The sequence below is a fragment of the Phascolarctos cinereus genome, unplaced genomic scaffold (genome assembly GCF_003287225.1).
Source record: "Phascolarctos cinereus isolate Bilbo 61053 unplaced genomic scaffold, phaCin_HiC Scaffold_4;HRSCAF=312, whole genome shotgun sequence".
Taxonomy (NCBI): domain Eukaryota; kingdom Metazoa; phylum Chordata; class Mammalia; order Diprotodontia; family Phascolarctidae; genus Phascolarctos; species Phascolarctos cinereus.
Window position 1 is genome coordinate 75391337 of NW_027555847.1, and position 21873 is coordinate 75413209.

Here is a 21873-nt window from a genome sequence, read left to right on the forward strand (position 1 = left end):
TATTATGTAAGTTTATATGTGTGTGTGTGTGTGTGTGTGTGTATGTATGCATATGTAGGTATATATACATACACATGCATATATATGTGCATATACACACACATATGTGTGTATATTTTTGTGTGTACATATACATACATATATATATTTCAGGAAACCATGATCTTTATCAATGTGAGTATTCCCTTCACCAACACAGATCATAACTCCTCTATGTCTTAGTAGATGGTCTTTGTGAGTTACTGTGGCTTTAATATTCATCACTTGGCCTTCTTTTGATACCCTCTTTCTACACCCAACCTTGCCTCCAAGCTAAGTTAACCCACTTCTGCTTCCACTTTTTCCTTACCTAGGGTCCTTTGTGCCAAAGAGCTCCTGGTAGTGACAAATGATAGGCTATGCATATCTTGGCCAAGGAGTAACGGTGCAAATGTGGCTTTGCTAAAGTGGGATGAGAGACATAAGCAATGCATAACAGTGCTAGGGTAAGAGAGTATAGGAATGGATTCAGGATTCCTGGAGGCTGTGAGTTTTGGGGAAGAAAAGAGCAGTTGATAGTGAGGTAGATAAACTGACAGGTACAGTCAAACAGATAGATGCTAGATAATAATAGTATTAATAACAATAGTCAACATTTATATAGCACTATGTAACAGGAACTGTGCTAAACGCTTTATAATTATCATCTCATCTTGATCAATCAATAAACATGCTAACAGGTGTCTGAGGTCAAAGTTGAGCTCATGGCTTCCTGACTCCAAGCACGCACTCCATCCACTGTTCCGCCTCGCTTTCTACTACTGATAGACAGAAATACAAAGACAGTTACCTAGACTGAATTTCTTACTAAGCTCTTACTATGTGCCAGGCACTTTGCTAAGCACATGGGCTGCCAATACAAGCAAGCAAAAAAAGCATTGTCCCCGGAGAGCTTAGATTCTAATGGAGAAGACAACTGAAAAGAAGAAGGATGATGGAAAGGCAATGAATAGGAACAGTGAAGGAGGCATAGTTGAGAGACAGTCCAGGCATGAGTAAGGTGAAGCATGACTTGAGTATTTCCTAAAATAATGGTCCTGGGAATGGAGTCACCATCAGAAGAGGAGGGCAGACAGACAGACTGACAGACACATACACACACACAATTACAAGCAGTCTGAAGAGATGGTAAAAGGGTACCTGGCTTATGTTTTGCAACTAGGGCAGGGGATGCCAGAATAAAGTCCAAAAGGAAGCAGTTAGCTAAATGGATCTGTGTTCATATTATAGGTCCTTAGACTACAGCTGGCAAACATCAATGACACTAGGGCTTGTGTACCCACAGCACCTCCAAGGACTAGGTCTTCAACAAACACAGGTGAGCCAGTCTCTTAAGACTGCTATCAGGGGCAGCCAGGTAGCACAGAGTAGAGCATCTGCCTCTGAGTTCAAATCTAGCTTCAGACACTTAATAGCTGTGTGACCCTGATCTGATTGCCTCAAAAGAAAAGGCTATCATATATGCCTCCACTCACCCAAGCAGTCTTCCTTTCTCTAGTCGAAAATTCCTAGACCTTTCCACAGATCTTCATATGGAACATACTAGAGACCCTTCACCTTTCAGTTGAATCAATTTGGACACTCTCCAGGATAGAACACAATACTCCAGAATATGTCCTGGACAGGACAGGATTATCACCTTCTTATTTTTGGATGCTTGCTCACACTTCTCCAACTTTTCCACCAGAAAACCATGAAAAACATTGTCATCGGCTTTGTTAATAAGTAGGTAAAACATATTACAGCGTAGAGGCAGTTAGGCGGTACAATACATAGAGTGGTAGGCCAGGAGTCAGGAAGACCAAGGTTCAAAACTGACCTGAGTTACTTTATAGCTGTTTGACTCTGAGCAAATCACCTAACCTCTGCCTGCCTCAGTTTCTTCATCTGTAAAATGGTGATAATAATAGCACCTAACTCCTGGGGTTGTTGTAAGGATCAAATGAAGTAATATTTGTAATGTGCTTAGTACATTATGGCCCAGCACACAGAAAGTGCTTAAATAAATGCTTGTTCCTTTCTCCTTCCCTTCCCTTGATTAATAAGCCTGGTAACCATGTTTAAAAGAAAAAAAGTAATAATGTCAGTCTGGCATGGCTTCTTCACTAGCACTTTGCTAGCACCATTTCGTTTCTAGATCAATAGTACATTCTAGAATGACCTCAGATACATTCCAGGTTAGAAATGCAGGTAGGCATGGGGGGGGGGGAGTGAAAACACAGCGGCAGTGAGTGTTAGCATCATGTTCAGCAGTAGTGAGGATGCTAGGAGCCATAAACAATCCATATAGCAGGAAAGGGAAACAAATTGCTCACAGAAAAATTGTTTCACTGCCACTGTGGGCATATGAGAGTGTTGTGTAAGTAATAAGGTTTGGGGAGGAAAGTTTGAGTAGTCCACTGCCAGTAGTAGCATAATTGGCCACTCCCTTGCACCTTTATGGAAGATCGTTCATTTGTAGAGAAAGACTCAGACCCAAGTAAACACCTGGAGTTTGGGGAGAGCATTATTCTCAGCAATCATCCCTGATGCAGGCAAGTCTCTATCTTTCTCTTGATCTGTGACCCCAAGGCACATGGTCATTAGGGGAGCTGTGTATGACATCCATGTGTCCCACTGCCCTTGGCATCTTGGCTGGGGGTGGAGGTTTCTAGGATCAAATACAAAATCCTCTGTTTAGCATTTAAAGCCCTTCACAGCCTGGCTCCAATTTACCTTTACAGATTTATACATAACTTTCCACTATGAACTCAATAGTTCAGCCTTCTTGCTTCCTTGCCTAGGGCACTCCACTGTCTGTCTCTGTGCCTTTGCCTCTTAGAATCACTAGTCTCCTTCAAGGTTCAGCTTCACCTGCTAAATATGATCCTTCTTGATCCCCCAACTGCTAGAACCTGCACTCTTCCACACCTCCCTCCATAGCCAATTACTTCTTATTTATTTTTATAAGTATACATTATCTCATCTGATTGAATGTAAGCTCTTTGAGGGCAGGAATTATTTCATTTTTTTTTGTCCCTGTATTCCTAGGGCCTAGTATAGTCCTTCTGTACATTGTTTGCTTAACAAATACTAGATCGATTGAGTGCATGTGAAAATAATTTTGGCTTCTTGGGACCTTGGCTATTTAGTCTTCGGTTGGCCCTAAGCACAGAGGATTGTGGTTTAACCTTCTGATTTTGGTTCATATCTTGACCACAATTGTTTCTAGTCCACTTCTCAACAACCTGGGTCCCTATCTGTAGAAAATGTCCCCCTCCACCTGCCATTCTCTTGTATGTCGTTCTGCTTATGAATGAGAAGAAGAAAATGCATGCTCAAATGCTCAAGTGCTATAGAAATGCTTGACAATAGTGAGCTGTTAAAAACTCGAGTTGTTGACCTAACTTGCAGTTTCTCTACTTATTTAAAACTTCAGTGTTAAAAAAAGAAAAGGAAAGAAATCTGGTATTGGACCTCAATCTGTTGTTGCCAGACAAAAACAAAGTTTTAAGTTATTTTCATATTCACCAAGAAAATTTCCTGTATCTGAGATTTAATGAATTGATTATATCCAATTCTATCTCTGGACATATTAAATCTGACTCTTTCCACTTGGTCTTTCTGTTCATTTTGCCAGAATATGAATTCAAAGGAACTCCTAGGGCTGAGAGCTATCCACCGATAATTCTAGGCTAATCAAACCAGAATGGATGATGGGGAACCTGACATTAATATTACTTAGGGAAGTGTCTAAGGGGTAGCATGGTAAATGCCTTACATTGTAGTTTGGGGCAAGTCATTTAACCTTTCTTTGCTTGTATAAATAAGAATAAATAATCTCTGTTTCCATGTCCCACATTAGTTTAATGAGGATTAGTGAGATGATTTCAGCAACACAGAAGGGTAAACAAAATGTTCAATGCATAAAGAAGAATATGGTGACCCTCCTATTGTAGTCATGAGATCATATTTGAAAGAGAACTTTGGGATCATCTGTTATGGAAATTCTTAACTTTTTTGTATTATGGGCCCCCTTGAAAGTATGGGAAAACCCATGTATCACTCTCACAATTTTTTTTTATAATTTCATTTTTTAAATTAAACTACATTTTTTTCAATGAACAAAAATGGATTTTCTCTTTCTCCCACTTTCATACTACCATTGGGAAAAAAAGAAAAAAGAAAAGAAAACCTTTATAAACTGCTTGACTATCCTCATAGTCAAGCAAAACAATTCCCTTCACTGTCCACATCCAATTCATCGAGATCTTGTCTTTTCTAGACTAAGCTCTTTTATTTCTTTCAACTCTTCCTCATACAACATGGTTTTTAGATTCTTTACTTTAGAAAAGATAAGCCCTTTAAAACATTGCCTGTTCATATAATTTGACCATTTAGGGAATAACTTGTATTCTTACAAATTTGACTCAGAAGTGGTTAGCATGTTTTATCATGGTTCCTATGGAATCATGGCTGGTCATTGTATTGATCAGAATTCTGAAGTCTTTCAAGGTTATTTGTTGTTACAGTGTTTTTACATAAATTTTTCTCCTTTTTATGCTCACTTCATTTTGAAGCAGTTCATACAAGTTTTCCCATATTTCAGTAGAAAAAAATTCCTTTTTAGCATTTTTATGGCAAACTAGTATTACATTATTATTCAGAATAACATAATTATGAAGATATATACATATAAAACAAATAATATAACAATAAAATAGTGAAACATAATAAATCCTATTCAGAATAATGTTTTCAAATGCATAAAATAAAATATATAAGTTTATAAAGGAAAGCAATTATATTCAAATACAGTTATAAATATATAAATAAAAATATAAATATACAGCTGTATCTATATGTTATATATAAATGCATTGATTTATGAGAGGGAGGAAAGGGGCAGAAAGAGGAGAGAGGGAAGGTGCTTGGGTTAAGAACCCTCGATGTAGTCCAACTATCTCATTTGACAGATAAAGAAAAGAGTCCAAAGAGGAAGTGACTCATCCAAGATCATTGTGACACTGGAAACCTATAAAAATACCCTGATAAGAAAATATAACCAATTCTTGATACCTGCTTTGGACAGAAAGTAGCTTTGAATGGGTTACTAAAGCACCTCTGCTTTTTACAAATCGAGAAAAGCTTATGATATTGAAGCCAAATAGGTGCTTACAACATTTTCTTTTCTTCTGCGGGAAGAAAAAATCCAGCATCCCTGTTTTTCAATGAGCTGACCCGGGATGTAGATAGAGTTGCTTCAAGTCTTTTCTGGGATTCATTGTAGAAAAGAAAAAAAAGGGAGTGGGAGTGGGGGTATTTAAGTGAAATAAGACTCGTGTCAAGTAGAGGACAAGCCCACAGACTGACTTAAGTGAGAGAAGAGGAGAGAAGCCAGAGAGAATGAATGACAAGAACAACACTTTAATTATGGTAAGTAGATGCTGCAAGGCCTTCTTACTGGAACCTATCTGAGGATCTTGGAGCTGTGGATGAGCTTTGGGCAAAAGCCATGAAAGTATCCAAGTGAGTTATAGCCACTTGAGGTTTGGAGAAAATCAGAGATTTGAAACTAATAGAAGGGAGTGAATGTAGTACCCAGTTGTAACAAGGGATTTGTATTTCTTTAAATCTTTCTCTGATTATGCTATTTAAAAATTGTGGTTCCGGTCAAAGTTATACTTAGCTGTTTTGGAAAAAAAATTCTCTTATTTTCTCAAAAAGCATTGAGTAAAAAGTGAATCTGTGGTGCTCACCACCCACCTGGTGGCAGTTTTCTTAAACGACTCACATAAATAAGTGGAGGCAAATAGCCTCTAAGGGCTCTCCTTACAAGCACAGGGATGGGATCTGTGATTTCACTTGCAATGAGCGGTAAAAAAATTCTCTGGTGAAGAAAGCTTCTCTGCTAATGTTGATTGGCACTTTCTCTGAAACTTAATAGTTTTACAGAGTTGTGTAGAAAGCACTGAGAGACCAGGATCACACAGAGTATATATGTCAGAGGCAAGATTTGTACCCAAGTATTTCTGACTTTGAGTCCAGAAACTATTGCCCACTCTGTCATGCTGCCTTATTAACAGATTTTATAAAATGATAGTAAATATCATAATTAAATTCAAATATAGGCTTATCCCTTAATCTAGACCTACTTTTCTCCAGTTCTACTAAGAAAAAAGGAGAAGAGGAAATAAATAGGTTAGACTATATTCTTTGATAGGCACACATACATTAATTTTAAAATACACACAAGAGCCAAATCAACAGACATTTAAATTACTTTTATCTTAATCAGTTTTCCAAGTGGCTCTGAAAATTACCAGTTCAGCATGCAAAATCATTTTTCCCTTCATGTCCGAGTATCCAGCTAAGTTGAACCTCTGTCCTTATTGAAAGAAGATCATGAAATTACTGAAGTCATTCCCAAGTGACAGTGTTGTCCAACTGCTATCAAATCAGTTCATTAGGACTCTATCAAGCTGGTGAGCTGCCATCTTAGGTAAAAAATTAATTTTCTGTCTGGGGTAGTACAGTATCTATCAAGCATAAGGAGCAAATAACATTCTGTGTGATTAATTTGGTACTTGGTCTTCATCATAATTATCTCTTCTATCCCTTCATTATGCTGATCATTCATTACTTACAGTAAGCAGCCTACCTTAGAAAGACCTTCTCTCTATCAGGGTTTCAAGTTACTACTAGACTAGATAGGTAAATGTTACATAAAAGCTCATTAAAAGTCCGTCTTGAGGACAATTCACAGAATCCCCTGAAGGAAGAACCTAGTGTTTCTCATCAGCACGTAGTTTTTGTGACATCTGCCTATCTCTTTATCTTGAACAGGAGTGCCACATTGAATAGTCATAAGAAAGTGCCATTATTCAAAGAGCACAGAAGAGTACAGATACAGGAACTCAAAGGTATGTACCCAGCTTTCTTCACAATTGATATCTATAATCACAGAGCTCTCTCCGATTATGACATTTTTCATCCTCAATAACATGATCTCCTGGCCTTTTGTCAGGCTATAAATAACAACTTGAAGGCTTTCTTTGTAGTCTGGGCTTTCAACAACGTTTTACAGACTCACAAGATTTCAGATTTGGAAGGGACTCTTGCAATTATTTACTTCAAACCATACTGGAAAAAGTCTTCCCACTATGCTTGCCAGACAAGTAGTTATTTAGTTTGTGCTCGAAGATCTGTAGTGAAGGAGAACCCATCAGTGACTAAGATTTGAGTGATGATTTTTGTTGTTCAAAGGATATTATATAGCATAATATCTACGACCTTATTTCATCCTTGAAATAATACCATTATTAGGCCTGAAATTCTCCAATAGGATAACTCTTTGCAGCATCTTTAAGACACTGATGATTAGAAGCATATTATCCAATGTAAAGGAAGTCATATACTCTGGCTAAATAGTCTCGCCTGGTGAGATGACAGTTGGAGATTTGTGTCCAGTTCAAATCATCACATTTATGAAAGGTGACTGTCAGGCTACAGCATGTCTATAGAAGGATAACTAAGATGGCAAGAGACTTAAAAGCATACTGGATGGGAATTGGTTGAAGGAATTGGTGATTTGTAGCCTGAGGAAGTGAAGGCTTAGATGGGACATGATAAAAGTCAAACTTTTGAAGTTTTCATTTTGAAGAAAGATTAGATACGTCCTGCTTGACCTCAGAGAGAAGTAAGAACAATGGGTAGAAATTATAGGAGGCAGATTTCATTTACGCACAAGGAACATTTCCCAACAACATTCTGAGATACGTTGTTAAAATGTGAGCTCTGTAAGGGTGAGGGTTGTGTTTCTGCCTTTTTTTTCTATCAGTGTTTACAATCGTGCTTGGCACATAATAAACATTTTGAAATGTTTATTTGTTGATTATATAAAAAAGACTAAACTGAGGGGGGTTGTCAGTTCTTTGTTGCTGATGTTTTTTGTTCAAGGACAAGCTGGGTGGCCATTTGTTGAAAATGTGAACACTACTACTGGGATAGGGAATGGACTGCAAGACCGCTGGGGTACCTTCTATCTCTAAGATTCTTTACTTTCAAGACCAAGGGGGTCATTTCAACCAAATTGTCTTAGTGAGTCAAAAGGGACCTCAAGATAACCTCCCTCTTAACCTCCCCCCCAAAAAAATCCTTCCTGTGGATCCTACCATCAGATCATTCATCCTTGAAGCTCAGGGATTCTTAATCTTTTTTTTTTTTTAACGTAATGGGCCCCTTTGACACTCTGATGAATTCTAAGGACCCCTTAATGCATAAAAGAAGTACATAAGATTATAAAGGAAAATAATTATATTGAAATGAATATTATATATATATGTGCATGTGTCTATATATACGTATACACACATATATGTCTCTGTGTGTGTATGTGTGTGTGTGTCAAGTTCATTGATCACTGCTCTTGGTCATGTATGAAACCTGCTAAAACTGGAGGAAATAACGTAACAATGAAAACAGATTTGATAAAAGGCTAAAGGGAAAACAACAAAAACAACCAAAACAAAATAAAACAAAGCCATGAGAATGCTAGGACCATAAAGTAAGAGGATGAAGTATTACTAAAGCATGGTGTGGCTTTTTTAAAGGAGAGGGAGTAACTTTCCAACAAAGTCAAGATTTTAAGTCCTGTTGTTTTTGTATTCCCACATCAAACTTTGCTGTCCTCCAATCACCAAATTCATTCAGTGTAGAATGGTTAATTAAATAATTGGTACCTGAGCTGCTGTTAGGCAAAGATGAAGAGAAATACTTTCAGATTCTTGATAAGAAAATTAGGAATGTAGAACCATTTTGACCATGGACTAGTAAGGGCACTTAGCCATGGGTTCTACTTTTGTGGCTAGGAGTGAAGAAAAAGAAAGGTTACAATAAGATTTTAATTCTAAAGGTAAAAAAAAAGGGAGGAAATCTTAACTCTTTCATTTAATTTCACGGACTCAGCTCTAACTTAAATCCAAATGCTTTTAAATCTCTTCACTATCTCTAAATTTCATCTCTTGACTAGTTTGATCTCTCTCACAGAATGTTATCTTCTTAGTTGGAAGTGATTTTAAAAGTCACCTAATCCAATTTCTCATTCACCTAAAGAATTCACATGAGAATATTCCTGGCAGATGGTCATCCAATCTACGTCTTAACATTTTCAGTGATGAGGAATTCACTCTACCAAGGAAAGTACATTGCAACTTTAAATTGCTCTCATCGTTAGAAAATACTATCTCATATTAAGTCAGTCTGTCTTTCTAATATTAATTGGAGCAGTAGAAAGAATCGTGATTTTGGAGCTGTAGGAACTGGATTCAAATCCTGATTCTGCTATTCACTACTTGTGTGACACTGTATAAATGTCTATACCTTCATTTTCTTGTAAGTGTGAGAAGAGTGTTTGACCACTAGATCATAGGGTTGGTAATTTGGTTTTTTTTGTAAATAGTATTTCATTTTTCCCAATAATATGTAAAAATAGTTTTCAACATCCAGTTTTATAAGACTTTGAGTTCCAAATTTTTCTCCCTCTCTTCCTCCAACCCCCCTCCTTAAGATGGCAAGTAGTCTAATATAAGTTATACATGTGCAATCATGTAAACATATTTCCACATTAATCATGTTGTAAAAAAGAAACAGAACAAAAGGGAAAAGCTTCAAAATACAAATAACCAAAAAAAAAGTGTAAATATTATGCTTTGATCTCCATTCAGACTCCATATTTCTTTCTCTGGATGTGGACAGCATTTTCCGCCATGAGTCTTGGAATTGTCTTGGATGAGTGCATTACTGAGGAACAGCCAAATCAGTCATAGCTGATCATCACACAATGTTGTTGTTACTGTGTGCAATGATCTACTGATTCTGCTTACTTCACTCAGCATCTGCATATAAGTCTTTCCAGGTTTTTCTGAAATCCACCTGCTCATCATTTCTTATAGCACAATAGTATTCCATTACATTCACATACCACGCCTTGTTCAGCTATTCCCCAATTGATGGGCATCCACTCAATTTCCAATTCTTTGCCACCACAAAAAAGCTACTGTGAATATTTTTTATGAGTTCTTTAGGATATAGACCTAATAGTGGTATTGCAGAATCAAAGAGTATCCACAGTTTTATAGCCCGTTGGGCATATTTTCAAATTGCTCTCCAAAATGGCTGGATCAGTTCACAACTCCACCACCAGAGCATTAGTATGCATTAGTATCCTAGTTTTCCCACATCCTCTCCAATGTTTATTATTCTCTTTTTCTGTCTTATTAACCAGTCTGATGATAGGCATTATGTGGTACCTCAGAGTTGTTTTAATTTGAATTTCTCTAATCAATAGTGATTTAGAGCATTTTTTTGATATGAGCATAGAAAGCTTTAATTTTTTCATTTGAAAACTGCTTATTCATATTCTTTGACCATTTATCAATTGGAGACTGGCTTGTATTCTAATAAATTTGACTCAGTTCTCCATATATTTGAGAAATGAGGCCTTTATCAGAAACACTGGCAGTAAAAATTGTTTTCCATCTTTCTGCTTTCTTTCTAATCTTGGTTGTATTGGTTTTGTTTGTGCAAAGCATTTTTAATTTAATGTAATCAAAATTATCCATTTTGCACTTTGTAATGTTCTCTAGCTCTTGTTTGGTCATAAATTCTTCCCTTCTCTATAGATCTGACAGTCAGGTAAACTACTTTTTGCTCTTCTGGTTTGCTTATGATATCACCCTTTATGTCTAAATCATGTACCCATTTTGGCCTTATCTTGGTATGTGCTGTAAGATGCTGGTCTATGCCTGGTTTCTGCTGTTCTGTTTTCAGTCTTCCTCATAGATTTTTTCAAATAATGAGTTCTTATCCCAGAACCTAGCATCTTTAGGTTTATCAAACAGTAGATCACTACAGCCATTGATTACTATGTTTGTGTACCTAATCTATTCCATTGATCTACCACCCTGTTTCTTAGCCGAAAATATCTCCACACAGCTCCACCTTATTAAGATTCTCCTTATTTTTGATGCTTGCTGCTTTATAATATAATTTTAGATCTGGTATGGCTAGGCTACTTTCCTTTGCATTTTTTCATTAATTCCCTTGATATTCTTGACCTTTTGTTCTTCCAGACGAATTTTGTTATTATTTTTTCTAGCTCTGTAAAATGATTTTTTGGTAGTTTGATTGGTACAGCACTGAATAAGTAAATTAATTTAGGCAGAATTTTCCTTTTTATTATATTAGCTTGGCCTACCCATGACCAATTGATATTTTTCCAATCGTTCAGATCTGACTTTATTTGCATGAAAAATGTTTTGTAATCGTGTTTGTATGGTTCCTAGGTTTGTCTTGGCAAGCAGACTCTCAAATATTTTACATTGTCTACAGCTATTTAAATAGAATTTCTCTATCTCTTGCTGCTGAGCTTTGTTGGTAATATAAAGGAATGCTGATGATTTATGTGGGTTTATTTTATATCCTGTGACTTTGCCAAAGTTGTTAACTATTCAAGTAGTTCTTTGGTTGATTTTCTAGGATACCATCTTGTCATTTGCAAAGAATGATTTTCTGTTTTCTTATTTCCTATTATTTCTAGGGGTTTTATTTGTGAAAAAAAACCCAACAATAAAATAGATAAAACTTTGGTTAATTTGATTTAAAAAAAGAGAAAAGGAAAGCAATTTACCAGTACCAAAAATGAAAAGGGTGAATTCACCACCAATGAAGAGGAAATTAAAGCAATAATTAGGAGCTGTTTTGCCCGACCGTATGCCAATAAATCTGTCATTCTAGTGAAATGGATGAATATTTATAAAAATATAAGTTGTCCAGACTAACAAAAGAGACATAAAATATTTAAATAACTCAATATTTGAAAAAGAAATTTAGCAAGTCATAAATGAACTGCCTAAGAAAAAATTTCTGTGGCCAGATAAACTTACAAGTGAATTTTACCAAAATTTAAAGAACAATTAATTCCAATAGTATATAAACTATTTGGAAAAATAGGCAAAGAAGGTGTCCTACCAAATTCCTTTTATGACGCAAATGTGATGGTGATACCTAAGCCAAAAAGAGCTAAAACAGAGAAAGAAAATTATAGACTTAGTTTTATTAATTAGTTCAATAGTTTATTTTTACTTTCAATTTTATTAAACTCTCTGATTTTCAGAATTTCTAATCTGGTGTTTAATTGGGGATTTTTAATTTGTTCTTTTTCTAGCTTTTTAAATTGCATGCCCAATTCACTGATCTGCTCTTTTTCTATTTTATTCATGTAAGTATTTAGAGATATAAAATTTCCTCTAAATACAGCTTTGGCTGCATCCCATAAATATTGTTATGTTTTTTCACTATTCTTTGATGAAATTATTGATTGTATCCAAGATTTGTTGTTTGACCCACTCATTCTTTAGGATCAGATTATTTAGTTTCTGATTAATTTTCAATCTTTCTTTCCATGACCCTTATTACATATAATTTTTATTGCATCATGATCTGAAAAGGATTCATTTTATATTTCTGCTTTTCTGCATTTGAATGTGAGGTTTTTATGCCTTAATACATGGTCATTGTTTGTATAGGTACCATGTACCTCTAAGAAAAAGGCACATTCCCCATTCAGTTTTCTACAGAGGTCTATCCTATCTAACTTTTCTAAATTCTATTCATCTCCTTAACTTCTTTGTTGTTTATTTTGTGGTTAGATTTATCTAGTTCTGAGACAGGTAGGTTGAGGCCTAGTTTTACTGTCTATTTCTAGTATAGTATAGTTTTACTGTATATTTCTTCCTATAACTCACTTAATTCTTCCTTTAAGAATTTGGAAGCTATGCCACTTGGTGCATATATGTTTAGTATTGATATTACTCCATTGTCTATGTACCTTTTAAAAAGATATAGTTTCCTTCCTTGTCTCTTTTAATTATACCTGTTTTTGCTTTTGTGTTATCTGAGATCAGGATTGCCACTCCTGCTTTTTTTTTTAACTTCAGCGGAAGCATAATATATCCTGCTCCAGCCTTTTACCTTTACTCTGTGTATGTCTCTCTGCTTCAAATGTGTTTCTTGTAAACAATATAATGTAGGATTCTGATTTTTAATCTACTCTGCTATCCACTTCCGTTTTATGGGAGAGTTCATCCTATTCACATTCACAGTTATGATTACTAACTGTATATTTCACTCAATCCTATTTTTCTCCTCTTCACACTTTTCTCTCTGTCTCCTTTCATTCTGTCCCTCTTCATCAGTGTCTTGGGGAACTTGGTTTTAAAAATAAAAATTCTGGAGAACTTCTTAGGGGTTGGTTCCTAATCAGATTTGGGTGGGGGGCAGGGAACAAGTGTGGGGAGCTGTAGATGATTCCAAAATCACTAACCTAGGTGACTAGAAAGTTGGTGATGCCAACAACAGAAGTTTGGAAGAGGAATAGGTGTTAAGAAAAAAAATAATTAGCTCTGATTTGAACATATTGAGATTAATCTGGCTATAGGACATCCATTTGGAAATGTCTAATAAGTTGATGATGTGTGACCAGAGGATATTCCTAAGAAATATCCAAATACCACATCTTTGACAGTTGCTGTATCTATGTCTGCCACATGAACATCAAAGGTACTGATGTTAGAGTTTACATTCCTGATCTAACACAGAAGTCATAATACAAGAGTAACTGAGGCTTTAGTGCCTTGAGGAATATAGAATTTAGAAACAGCTCTGAGCCCTTTCTTAAAGATGAACTAGATGTCAGGACGTAACGGAGAATGTGGCAAAGAAGCAAGCAAATGTTTTGAAGCAATCAGGATTACTTCTATTGAACATGTCAATGGAAGAATGAAAGAATCTGAAAAAAATGTCTTAAGTAGTAATATTATTGCTACCAGATCAGTGCACTAATTTGTTTACATGATATGAAGCTGTAGACCAAGATACTATTCCCCAAATTTTCTCCTTGCAGACTTACCTCTTTTAAGAACCTGGGGAATAACTGAGCACACCAAAGTATTTTGTACAATATAACCTGTCTTGACTTCCACTACCATCTGACCTCAGCGACAAATACTCTATCTGTGGATATTCTGACATTCTGAAAAAGACTACCTAGTTACAGTTATTTTCCTAAAAATAAAAATTCCCAAGAATTTCTTACGGCTTAGTTCCACATGTAATCAGTCATCAAATAGCCCTCTTTTGACACTTTAGAAATCATCACCAGAATGATACTAGAGTGTCTACTATTTCCATATGGCTTTTTTTGCTTTTAGATTCTTCAAATATTTTACTTAACATTATAACGTGTTCATTCATTCATATAGTCATTCATTCATTCATTCATCATCCATCCAGAAGGGCTAATATTCTTGGTAATCACAATTTTCCCATCTTTAACTATTGTTTCTACTCCACAAATGAGGAAACTAAAGTAAAGAGAAGGAAATGGCAAACCACTCCAGTATCTTTGCCAAGAAAATTCCACATGAGGTCATGAAGAGTTGGACACGACCGAAACAAGTGAACAGTAAAAAAAGGTAAAGAGAGTTCAAGCGTAGAACTGTGGAATTTTAGACGAGAAAGAGTACTTAGAGATTGTTTGGTACAAATTCCTCCTTTTACAAATGAGAAAACTGAAACCCAGAAAGTAAGAATGTGACTTGTGCAGAGCTAGGATGCTAACCCGGATGATTTTTATGCAGAAAATGGCAGTAAGACATCATATTCTCTAATAATAATAAACTCACTTCTTGATCTACTGATACATTATATCTCAGTCCACTTTCACTGTTTTTATTGTTTTGTCTCCTCTTGCAGCTAGACCCTGGAGCCTTATAACCCATTTCATACTCAGAGCAGCATCCAGGCCTGTAGGGCTGATTATAATCATACAGAATCTCTCAACCTTTGAAGTCTGTCCATCACCTGAGAAAGCCCGTGCTCGCGAAAGTCAATATAACACAGACTGTACCATGGAAAAATACCTCCATACAGCTCTGCCTTATTAAAAATTTTTTCACAGTGATTGATCTATACAAGTCAACAAGGTGAATATATTAAGCTTCACCTGATTTGTGATCATTTATTTATATTCAAGGTACTCTTAAGTTCATACTTTTGCCACTTTGATGATGCTTCATGGCAAGGAACTGGCTTGGCAAGTAGCAACTAAACTATAATTTTTCCCTCTGATGCAAGAAGTAAATATTAAGTACAGAAAGTCAAAGCGAGGATTTAAAGAGCAGTGGGGCAGTTTATGAAGGTCACCAGTTAAAAAATCTCCAACATTCAGACTCACCCAAGTTAATCTTATATAGACATGAAAAAATATAGATTGGATTTGCTGTTTCTTACATAGTAACTATTCTTGGCCTCAAATAAATCTTCTATGGATCATTAATGCTATTTTTTCCTAACTGAAATGTTGATATTTCCTTTGGTATTATGAATCATTTATTAAGACCCAGCCAATTAAAAGCAGAACATCCATTCATGATGCCAAATCAAGTGTTTTCCAAGTGGGTTTCATACACAAAAACTCTAGAATGATATTATTTTTGTCAAGGTCAAGAGGATATTAGAGAGAATCCTAAATTTGAAGTCATACGGTCTGGGTTCAAGTCTTGGCTCTTCCATTTCAATTCAACATATTTATCAAGCACCTACTATGTTCAAGGCATAAGATAGTAGGCAAGAAGGATACAATGACTAAAACAAGCCCTGCTCCCAAGAAAATTACATAGATTCTATAAATATGTACATATTAGGTAAAAGGGAAGGAGAGTACTAACAGCTGAGGGGGAAATCACAAAAAGCCTCATACAAGTAATGGCCCCTATGATGTGCTTTGAAGAATGTTAGGAATTTCACATGGTAAAGTGGAAAAGCAGGGCATCCTAAACATGAGGATTCTTAAGTCAGGCACTGGGAGATGCAATGTTATGCACATGGCACAGCGAGCAGGGTAACTGGACTAGAAGAGAAGAATTAACTAAGATCCCTTGGCCTCTCAGGTCTCCATTTTCCACATCTGGATATGGACCAGATGATACCTAATATTCTTTCTAGCTCTAACATGCTCTATTTCCGCATTCTAAATCCTAAATACTATTCAAGGCTCAAAGCTAAGTCATATCAGGTAGATGCGTTCTAAGGAAAATTTGGAGAATTTACATAGTTTACTCTTGAAACAGCCAGCTTGCTTAATGTTTATTATTATTGGGTTACGTAATTTTTATTGAAAGATTTCTGTAATATTTACTAACCTATGGAAAAGAAATATTTTAGTAGCAGCTTTTTAAAAAAAAAACATTTTATTGATGGCCCTTTTAAAAAACAAATACCACTACCATCACTTTCCAGTAGCCTGCTTCCACACCCAAAAAAACCATCTTATAACAAAAAAAATAGTAAAGCAAAACAATTCAACACACTAGATGTGTCTGAAAATGCATGTCTCATGGTCCACCTCCTCTCTTGTGAGAGGCAAGAGACTTGCTTTCCCATCAGTCTTCTAAAGTCCTGATTTGTAACTATCTTGATGAGATTTCTGAAGTTTTTAGTATTCTTTAGAAAGAACTTTTTTAAAAAACATCAGGATTAAGCCAGAATTGATTCCATAGACAAGAAGGCAGAAGTTTGTCACTAAAGGAAAAGATGAGCTACAAAAATTAATACCTTGCTCCATTTAAATTTCAGTGAAGACAAGGGTTCTCTTTTAAACACTTTGTAAATCTGTAGGGTCTACTGGTTACAAGCATGGATGAGTCAGAAAGAAACACACTGGCCAAACCTGTGAACGTGAGGACATCTCAGGAGAAGATGAAGGTATTGAAATCAAACAGGATCCATTTAAACAACAACAACAATGATGACAATGATAAACCTTTGGAAAAACAGGCTGAAATCACAGAGATGTTCAATTCCTAATACACTCCTTTCCTCTTGATCTGGGTACTGACCTTTCTACTCAAATCTCCACTCCTGCCATGGCTCCCCACTTTCCTTTCAGCTCCTTAGAATTCAGTGTTTGGTAGAAACTTTGTTAGTGCTTGGGCCTGGCCAGTAAGTTCATACTTACTGGACTTTCCATTCAGATCTATCCTTCTGTCCAGGAGAAAAATGACCCTCCCAGACTCTGCCTGCTAGATCATTAGACTGCATCACTTTATCTCTGGGCAAAACAGGGCACTTGTAATTTTCCTCTTTGTCATTTAAACTCCTTTCTATTAACTAACAATAAAAAACAAAAACCAAAAAAAAAAAACCCAAATAAACAAAAAACAACAACCTTAGGGAACTTAAATGATTTTATGTTTACTTCAAACAAGGTACATGAGTATTTAGAAAGCTGTTGCCTCTTCCACAGGCTAAGCTTTGAAAAAAGAAATCTATAGAGAGAGTATGTTATACATACATACATACGTGTGTGTGGGACAAGTGAAAGTTTCTAATATGAAATGGAAGCTATGCCCCAAAATTTAGTTAAGGCTTTAGCATTAGCTGGGCCTAAGTTTCATTTTCCTGTAAATCATGTGATCAGGTCATACATCTGTTGCCCACCCCCTCCCTTGTTTTGTAACCACCACCCCAGCCTTATCTTTGACAAGTAAGGCAATCTTCTAGCTCCCAAGCTTGTTTTGGGTAAAATGTATCTCTTAGTAGGTAGGTAGAATGTAAGTCTCTTACCTCAACCAATGAGGATAAAGAAATTGAGGTAAATAAGTGTGTGTGTGGGGGGGTTTCTTAGAGTTGTTTGTCTAAGGGTTGCTAACTGCTTGCTTGCTGTTTGCATCCTGTCTCCCTTCTCCAGTCCACCCTGGGTAGGTGATGCCCAATTCTCGCGTGAGACTTGCTAAAATAAAACTTCTCTTTCTACTGAGAGAAACCTCTGAATTTTTATTGAGTAAGTGGTCTCTATCCCACTCACGTGTGTGTGTGTGTATGTGTGTGTGTTGTAAAAGGTTGGTGGTAATGATACCCAGGTGGTAATGATACCCAGGAAGCAGCAGGTGGGTCAGGCTCTGGGGCTCACAGGTACAGCGGCAGCTGGCCCAAGCCTAAGGAACATTTTTGGATGTTTAACGTTTGTGGGAGACACTGGCTAACAAAAGGGTCAACTCGGCCAAATGTGGTAGGTGCTTAATGAATATCGTATTGAACTGAATTGCACTGAAAGAGTAATTCATTTGTATCAAGTCCAAAAGTGTTACTGGTTTGGTGCAGGGTGAAGTATATTTTCTCTATACACTTTCAAATCATCTTTGAAAAACAGAGAATACTAGAAAGTGAATGCTTGCCTAATAAACTATTCAAAGGGAAGGCTTTTAGTTAGCCTTTTTTTTTTGCCTGATGATAAGCACACCAAGGAACAAATATGATGAGACTGATCTGTTATAGAAAGAATGTGCATAATGAGTATCACAAAAGGCAAAATTCTAATGAACATGCTAAGATACATGGAGTTTTCACACCAAATGTGTCAATATACAACTCAAGAGCTTACTTGATCCTTCCACTTCAGTCAAGAAGTAATGAGCACTTACACTGTGCCCAGAACCATGCTTAGTAAGACCTGTGAAGTATTAAAAAAAATTAAAATTTAAATAGAAAACACAGCTCATGTCCTCGAGGCCACTGCATATTGGAAAAATAATAAGCCTTCTCAACTTCTATATATACCGAAATGAGAATTCTCCCTATTCTAATGTATTTCACAATATCCTCTCTCCTGAAACCACTTTGTTTCTCAGGTCATAGATTTAGAGCTAGAAAAAACCTTAGTGATCATCTGTTCAAATTTCCTCATTTTAGAAATGAAGAAAGTGAGGGCCAAAGAAGTCACTTATGAATGTAGAAACGACAGGATCTGTAATCATGTCATTTAGACTCTAAATTTGGAGCTCTTCCCACTCCTGTCTTGCATTTACACTTGCAAAAGCATATACTATGGCCACAGTCCTCTTCATCCTCATCTTGTAAAGTGGTCAAGTCACTCACATTTTACCTGTACAGTATACACAGAAACTACAGTGAAAGGATCAGACCTTATCCTCTGATGTCACAGATCTGATTAGATTGCCTACTTATGTAAAAAGGGATGCAGATGCATGTCATGATTAGCATGGGAAATCTACAGAGGAAGAGCAATCCTTATTTTCTAATGACGGTTCCATAATCATGGCTCTATTATTGCATTTTGATTGGGGAATGGGGGAGAAGTTGCTGATTGTTCAGGGTACTTACTCCATTCAGTTTGGTGCTTTCCTATGGAGAAATCAGAATGTCTCTGGTTACCTGGTCACAAAGCCTAACCAAAAAGTAATGTCAGCTGAGATTTAGGACTGTAATTACTTTTCCCTTATACACTAAGATTGAGAGTACACTGTCATTTCTTTCTTAGCAGAGTGGAAAAGGTCTTTGTTCTACCCTGATGTCTCAATGGTAAAAAGAAGCTCCAACCCTGCATAATTTGGTTATGAAAAATATTCAATTACATCCCAAATTTAATTCATTTAGTAATGAAAAGTAAATGAGATCAAATAGCATGTTTGATTTGTCTCAGAAGAAGGACTGGTCTGCAGGAATGGATTTGAAGCTAGAACACAGAAATAAACCTGACTATGGGAATCTTGTTCCAACTTACAGAGGAAAGTTTTGCCTTTCATGGGATATCACCAGAGTAGTGAAGTGGAAAAGATCTTGCTTCTAAATGGCTGTGTGTAGATGCACACATGTAGATGCCACACTAGTCCACTGAAACAGAATTTGTAAATCATTGTCACACTTACCGTTTTTGCAGATGGGACAACACTGATCTGGCTCATATACAGGGTCCACACATTCCGTCTGAGGACAAGCTGACACAGTGCAAAGCACTTCACCGCTGGCTTCACAGTGGCATTTCTCGCAGGGAGAGACCTGAAACACAGCCCCATTCATCCGGGTTACTCCTTCAACAGATGACGTTTGGGTCTGAATGAGCCCAGACCCTGCATTTTCTGCAGATTTATCACTGGTTCAATGGAATGGCTAATCTCCAGAAAAAGCCAAGGCTGTGGTGGCTGCAACGTTGGAGTCCTAGTGACAATAACCATAACAAAAATGAAATAGCTTTATTTTGCATTTTAAGGTTTACAAGTGTATTTAGCCTCATTCGCTCCTTACAACTCCTCTATGAAGTAAGTATAGCAGCTAGTATTATTTTTGCAGATGAGAAAAATAAGATTTAAAACACTTAAATTTGGTCATGACTACAGAGCTAATGGGGCAGTTAGGCAGCACAGCGGACACAGTGCTAGGCCCGGAGTCAGGAAGACCTGAATTCAAATCTTAATTCAGAACTTACTAGCTGTGTGACCCTGGGCAAGTTACCCCGTTAGCCTCAATTTCCCCATCTGTAAAATGAGCTGGAGAAGGAAATGGCAAACCAGTCCAGTATCTTTGCCAAGAAAACCCCGAATGGGGTCACAAAGAGTCAGACACGACTGAAGCAAATGAGCAACAACAACATGCAGCTGATAAGCAGCAGCTGGGTGGCTCAGTGGACAGGGCACAGGCCTGGAGTCATGAAAACCTGTGTTCAAACTTGGCCTCAGACACATACTAGCTGTGTGGTCCTGGGCAAGTCACCCAACTTCTGTTTCCCTTAAGCCATTGGAGAAGGTGCCCAGGGGGCAGCGAAGTGACACAATGGATGGAGTCCCTGGCTTGGAGTCAAAAAGACTCCTCTTCCTGAGTTCAAATCCGATTTCAGACTCTAGATGTGTGGCCTTGGGCAAGTCACTTAACCCTATTTTATATATATCTATACATCTATCTATCTATCTATATATATATCTCTATCTCTATCTACATATATCTCTATCTATCTATAAAATGAGCTGGAGAAGAAAATGGCAAACCACTCCACTGCCTTTGCCAAGAAAACCCTAAATGGGGGCATAATGAGTCAGACCCAATGGAGAAAACACTGATCAACAACAAAATCTTTGCCCCGAAAATCCCGAGGGCAGTGTAGTTCATGGGGTCACAGAGAGTTCCACAGAACTGAACAATTGAATGACAATAACAATAACAGAGCTAATAACTACTGGTCATACAGATTTGGAGCCATGCCCCTCTCAATTCCAACTCCAACATATTTTCCACTATACTGCATGATCACTTCCTAGATATGCAAACTACAGAACAGGGAGATCGAATTTAATTTCTGGTAAAATTCTAGAACATGTTTTTAAAGGGATGGTTAGTGAGCATTTAGAAACCTAAGCAGTAACCACAAATAGCTAGCATCTATTCATCAATAAGAGATAATGCCAGGCTATCCAAATTTTCCTTTTACTTTTTCTTTTCTTTTTTTTTTTTGGCTAGGCAATGGGGTTAGGTGATTTGCCCAGGGTCACACAGCTAGTAAGTGTTATGTGTCTGAGGCCACATTTGAACTCAGGTCCTCCTGAATCCCGGGCCACTGCTCTATCCACTGTGTCACCTAGCTGCCCCAAAATTTTCCTTTTTCAATAGCGTTGTTAGCTTATTAGATAAAAGGAATATGGGACATACAATTTACTAAGATTTTAGCAAGACATTTGACAAAGACAAAGTGAAGATAATGTAAAATAGAGGATGCTAGATTTTAATAGATTACAAACTGGCCACATGGCTAGAACCAAAGAGTTATCAATTAATTAGTCACTGTCAACAAAGAAGGTAATCTCACAAGGAATGATGCAGTGATCTCTGCTTTGTACTGTGCTCATTAACGTTATAAGAAAAAAGAGTCAATGGTATGGTAAAGGTATAGATGGCTCACTTATCAAGTTAAAACATATTATAAAGGGAATGGGTGGCAGAGTAGAT

The 21873-nt window shown here is 36.8% G+C and overlaps 1 protein-coding gene across 1 annotated transcript in view; it reads right to left on the reverse strand.

Moving 5' to 3' along the window:
- The window catches only part of VWC2 (von Willebrand factor C domain containing 2), a 190418-nt gene that overhangs the window by 127824 nt on the left and 40721 nt on the right, over positions 1–21873 (reverse strand). The window contains exon 3 of the mRNA XM_020981334.2: positions 19806–19935. Coding sequence (XP_020836993.1) covers positions 19806–19935 — 130 coding nt within the window. The remainder of the gene's footprint in view (positions 1–19805; positions 19936–21873) is intronic.